This window comes from Elephantulus edwardii, unplaced genomic scaffold (genome assembly GCF_000299155.1).
Source record: "Elephantulus edwardii isolate Elephantulus edwardi_28Jun2011 unplaced genomic scaffold, EleEdw1.0 scaffold00007, whole genome shotgun sequence".
NCBI classification, from domain to species: Eukaryota; Metazoa; Chordata; class Mammalia; order Macroscelidea; family Macroscelididae; genus Elephantulus; species Elephantulus edwardii.
In genome coordinates, this window is record NW_006399757.1 from 17,539,461 (window position 1) to 17,545,405 (window position 5,945).

Genomic DNA, 5,945 nt, shown 5'->3' on the forward strand with positions numbered 1-5,945 from the left:
TTCTAAATATAAATTCAATCAAAAAACTCTTAATACCCATCACATTATAAACGTGTTTGTAGATAAGTGACCATCTTCAAATATACTCTCCAATGATAACAATATAAAAAATTTCCAGGAAAATGGGGGGAAATATTTTTTAGTATTTTCACAAGAAATAACAGAGACATAAGATAAGGAATTCAAATACCACATACTAAAACTCACTTGCTGAAGAGGTTCATCAATTATGTTGGCACCCGTCAATCTCCTATCGATCTTAATAGTCCTGGCTTCTTGTTTCATTTCTTCTAAGCACTTAAAGGAAACCATAACATTTTACTGTGTAATTTCCTGACTTAAAAATCTCTAGACTCAAATACTCACTGCAACATTACTGTTGTTATTCTCAAGTAAATAACAGTCTTATTCTTGAGAGTTTAGTATAACCAGTTTCTGAAGTCAGCAAAATCAGATGCGTATGCAAATTAATTCCTACTCTTGAAATTATATGGGCAACTATTATTGAGAATAAAGAGAAATTTAAAATGTAAAGATGTATACTTTTGTATCTCAATGAAACCTTGTCCTATTCTGCACGGTCCTCATCATCACTCATGTGCTCTGGCCCATTGTTCCAATCACTGTGTCAATCTGTCTTCTGGGACTTCATCTCTTTTACTGACACTTACAACTTTCTAAGGAGACATTCGTTCAAAGGACTAGCCCCTCCTGACAACAGGCCTAAAGTATGTGAGATTAAGTTCCATCATCTTTGCCTCCAAGGAGCATACAACTCTGGCTGTTATTTCCTCTAAGAAAGACTGGGTTGTTCTTTTGGTAGTCAACGGCATATCCACTACCTTTGCTAAAACCACAATTCAAAGAAATCAATTCAAAGTTGGTATTTTAGGTAAGACATACTAATAACTGTATTTATCAAATACTTTCTCTCTTCTCACCATGCCTCTCCCCAAAAAGTACAACTAATTGACAAATGAATATATGTTTTTTCAATTGACTTCATTTCGGATGATCTTTAGCACTAAAGAAAATTTATTTCTCTGTTTCTCCTTCTTCAGAAAAATGGGTGTAGGTGAAAGGCAGTGGGAGACTTTCAATTAAAAACACAAATCAAAGCTCTGTGTGTATGTGTGTGATATATAAATGATGTATGTTTCAAGTTAAAACACCATTATTCTTTTTAGAAGTCACATTTTAGAAATAACAAATCAAAATGATAATTTATTTGACCATTTACTACAAATCTAATTACAAAGACGTAATTAGTAATGACTATAATTTCTTTCCACCACTCATCTTTCAGTCAGCCCCAATGTGATGGGGGGGGGGGTTACGGTGATGGTTCAAAGTTTTGCCACTGATATTTAAAAAATCAGTAGTTTCACTTAAGATTGACAGGTTTCAGAGGAACTTCCACATTAAAACAGACAAGGAAAAGGACCTGGCCATCCACTTCTGAAAAAATGGGGCCTTGAAAATCCTTTGAATAGCAGTGTAACACTGTCGGACATAAAGTTGGATGAAGAGGCACTTAGGTTGGAATGTACTCAAAATACTATTGAAGAAGAATTGCCTTCTTCAATAACAGAGTCTACATTAATAACGTGGATGGAGTAAAGCTCTCAGTCAATGAAGGACACCTTCATTTGCTGATTAATGGCAAAACTCAAAAGTAAGGAAAGAGGGAGCTCTGGTGGCCTAGTGGCAAGAAGCTGCACTGTAATCCCAGAGGTACATGGTTCGGATCCACCAGATGCTGTGCTGGAGAAGGAGGGGCAATCTCCTCCTGGTCCAGTCAGATCTGATTTAATGATACACACACACATTTTAAAAAACAATATATATAATAATAATAATAAAAGTAAGGAGAGACAGTTGCAAATACCCATTAGTAACTGGAAGGTGAAATTCACACTAAAAAAACAAAAATCCTCACAATTGGACCAATAGTTAACATCATTATAGACAAAGCAACACCCATAGAAGGAGAAGATAAGAAATCAAACTATGATATGCAAATCTGCTATAGAGGACCACTTTAAAATGATAATGAAAAAGGGTATCACTTTAAACACTAAGGTGTGTCTTAATCAAGCTATGGTATTTTCCAACTGTCTCAAATGCATATGAAAGTTGAGCAATGAATAAGGAAGATCAAAAAGAATTGATACTTTTGAGTTGTGATGTTAGCAAAGAATATTATCTCAGACTGCCAAAAGAAGAGACAGCTTTGTCCTGGGAGAAGTGCACCAGGATGCTCCTTAGAAACAAGGATGATGTAATTTCATCTCACATACTTTGGGCATGTCATCATGAGGGTCAAGTTCTTGGAGAAGGAGATCATGTGTGGAAAAGTCGAGGGCCAGGAATAAAGAGAAAGATTCTCAACTAGACAGACGAATAATTACTGGAATATAGGCATAAGTATAGCAGAGATTGTGAGGATGGAATAGAATTGAATAGGCTGTCATTCTGTTGTATTTAGGATTGCTTCATGTCAGCTGACTTAATTGTAGCTAACAGTAACATGATGCATTACTGGCTGACATCTTCATTCTTAATTGTGTGTCCACACACATACGCCTATATAAATATCTCCTCTGTATGTAACAATCAAATGAATGAAAATTATAGGTGACTAAAATGTTTCCAAAAAAGGAGAGACTGAGAAGAACTTGTGTACAAAGTTAAAAACACTAACAGGAGTTCTAAAGAAAGAGAAAAAGGTTCAGAGATTATTAAAAAATGTGGAAAAATAACTTATTTATCAAAAACAGTAGGATAAGGTAAATTTCCTTTAAGTAATATAAAATAATACTTTGTATTGCTTTCCTATAGGTCACCTACACCAACTGATAATGGACAAGACAGTAACTGTAAAGTTTAGTTGTGGTATCAACTTTTGGGCAAATATAAAAGTTGTGAAAAAATAACATCTAACAAAAACAGTAGGATAAGGTGAATTTCCTTTCAATAATGTAAAATAATACTCTGTATTGCTTTTCCATAGGTCACCTACATAAACTGATAATGGACAAGACAGTAACTACAAAGTTTCATTGTGGTACCAACTATCAGGTAACTGTCTTCCTTCACACAAGATCAATTTGTCTCACTTCCTTAGAAAGAAATTAAAGGCATATAAAATTGGAAGATTGCCTATAATCCTGAATTCCAATATTTTCAAGGTGTAGCCTGGGTGCTTTTTGAAAGCAAGTATAGTGAAACTTTTTCTCATACATTTTGGACATGTTTTTGGGAGTGGCCAGACTCTGCAAATGAATCATACTTGGAATGCTGAAAGGTCAAAAAAGGAGGTGAAGACCCTCAACAAGATGGACTGGCACGCTGACTCTAATAGTGGGCCTGAGTATGTCAGAGATGGTCAGGATGGCAAGAACAGGATAGCACAGGGTTCACATAGTCACTATGAACAGTAGGAGGCTAAAGGACACTTAACAACAATAGTGGAGGGAAAATGAAAAACACGCCATTCAAGATGATAAAATTGGTTAGAGTAGCCAAACATACAAGATCAAAGAAACAGCATTTGACCAAAGACAAATCCCGAAAGCAGGATGAGATACAATAGAAAAATTAATGGAAATGGGAATTACAGGGAGCGGGAAATATGTAATTACACTGAGGATACTGTAATCTATGTTATAAAGGACACTATGCATGAATGGTTAAGTAAGAAATAAGCTGCTTTGCAAACTTTTATTCATATAACAGTATTATTTTTTTAAAAAACCCAACTAATAAAATTGGGCCTGGATCTTATAGATATTATATAGCTTAATTACAAGCTATTTTTCTAAGTATAAGCTATTATCTTTTTCCTCTGGCTCCTAAGAACCACAGACTTTTTCAATATCCATAGGAATTTAAAAAAAAAAAAAAAAAGATGCCTGGAAAGTCTATATTAAGACATTAAAAAATGCTCCCCAAATTACACTAAATCATTTTTGTCTTTTCCCAAATCTGCATTCTCACTTTAGATATAAACTGATAAGAATTTTTAAGTTACCTTTTCTAACACATATCCTAATAGTGATCTGAAAGCCACCACGAATTTACGGTAAGTATAAATGAGCCAGAAGAAAAAACAGCCATTACTATCATTGCAAAGAACTGAAATTTGAAGTTTCACATTCTTTCGCACTCTTTACCTTAGGAACCCCAGGTGACGTTGGAGGAAGAAATGAATGCTCACACTGCTCTAGATACTTCTCTGAATTTGTTTTCCCAAACAGGAGAATAACCACAAAACCTCTGGGGGTAGGGGAAGATATCAGAGAAAATATTATTAAAATTTAGCTCATTTATCACAAAGAATTACTTTTTCAGATTTAGTAAATGTTTTGTCATCTACTAAGAAAGCAACATGTGATACACAGCAAGGAGTTAACAGATTTTGTTCTGAAGTTTATAAAAACTATAAACATTTCATAAATTTATATAATACCTTTCAAATTTTTCACCAAACATATTTTATTAAGAATCTCAGATAGTATTTTCAAGCTTTAGGAAAATCAAACTAGCTAACAACTAAGGATAAATATGCATGAGATCTAAATTCTAGCTAAATGATAAGAATTTCATAGTTCTAACAGCTATTTAAAATGAGAAATTAACATTTGTAAATATAACTCTGCCACTAGTAATAAAAAATAAAGAGGTTATACTGAAAAAAATTACCAAATTTATGATTTACAAATAGATTTGATATAAGAAACAAATAATATATTCCTAAAACGTTAATGCTCTTAAAAATTATAAATCATAGTACAATGAATATTGGCTTACAACTACCTTACTGAAAAATACTAATTGCTGTATTTTTCTATATTTAAAATGTATCTATAAATTAAAGCACTGAAAATGTATAAAAGAAGAAAATGAAACTTTAGTGTTACAATGCAGGAAATATTACAAATACAAAGGCCAGTTATAAACTGGGAAGAATTAAATATAGGCAGTCTCAACCTTTGGAAGAAGTCATCTCAATATCCTTTCTTTTAGCTTATATGAAGGCACTAAACGACTAAACGATTATATTTCTAAAGACATCATCATGAAAGACTGGAAAAACATTAACCTTTACTGACAGTATTCACAAGAACAGTGTAACATTACAAAGAACCTAATTAGTAGCTTCAGCATTAAGGATTAACTAAAAATAAAGCAAAACCAAATCCACTGTCATTGAGCTGATAATGGTTACTAAACACACATTAAAAAACAGTAGTATTAAATAACCCATGAGATAGTTAACAATTTTCCAAAATCAAAAGAAACAAAGTAAAAAATAAACCCAAAACCAAAAAACCCCAAACAAACAAAATCACATCTCTGAGAAGTTTTCTTTCCAATAGTCCTAAAACACATAGATTGTGTTTACAGAGAGAGAGCTGTGATTTCTCCCATAGCAAGTTAACACAAAGGCCAAGTTTCTCTCGCAGTTTGAACCCACCAGCTGCTTCTTGGGGAAAAGATGGGCAATCTCCTCCTATGGATTTACTTAAGTTTCAGAAACCCAGTAGACAGTCAGCTATGAGTCAGCCTAGACTTGACAGCAACAAGTGATTAGCATGGTAGAAGTAAAAACTGTAGAACATGATGGCTGTTTGCACAGGAAAAATGGATGAATGCCTCTCAAACTTAAATTTTAAGTAAGAAAAAGAGGGAAAATGTATTTTTCTAAAGTTAAAAAATGCATTAAAACGAAAAGGTATTTTTTTTAAAAGTTGTAAGTTAAACTTACTTAATATTGGTGGCTAAAAAAAAAAAATTGGTTGTGGTTGTTGTTATGTGCCGTCGAGTCGTTTCCGACTCATAGCGACCCTATGCACAACAGCTCTAAACCCTGCTCTATCCTGCACCAACCGCACCGCCTCTGACACACCCATCCCGATTACCCCAGTCACTGAATCAATCCA

General features: G+C 33.7%; 1 protein-coding gene across 2 annotated transcripts in view; it reads right to left on the minus strand.

Annotated features, from left to right (window-relative positions):
• SNX13 (sorting nexin 13) overlaps positions 1 to 5,945 on the minus strand; it is a 172,288-nt gene that overhangs the window by 100,865 nt on the left and 65,478 nt on the right. For both annotated transcript variants that reach the window (XM_006880270.1, XM_006880269.1), the window contains 2 exons: positions 4,176 to 4,278; positions 208 to 297 (listed from right to left, as the gene is read on the minus strand). In XM_006880270.1, the coding sequence (XP_006880332.1) occupies positions 208 to 297; positions 4,176 to 4,278 (193 nt within the window). The remainder of the gene's footprint in view (positions 1 to 207; positions 298 to 4,175; positions 4,279 to 5,945) is intronic.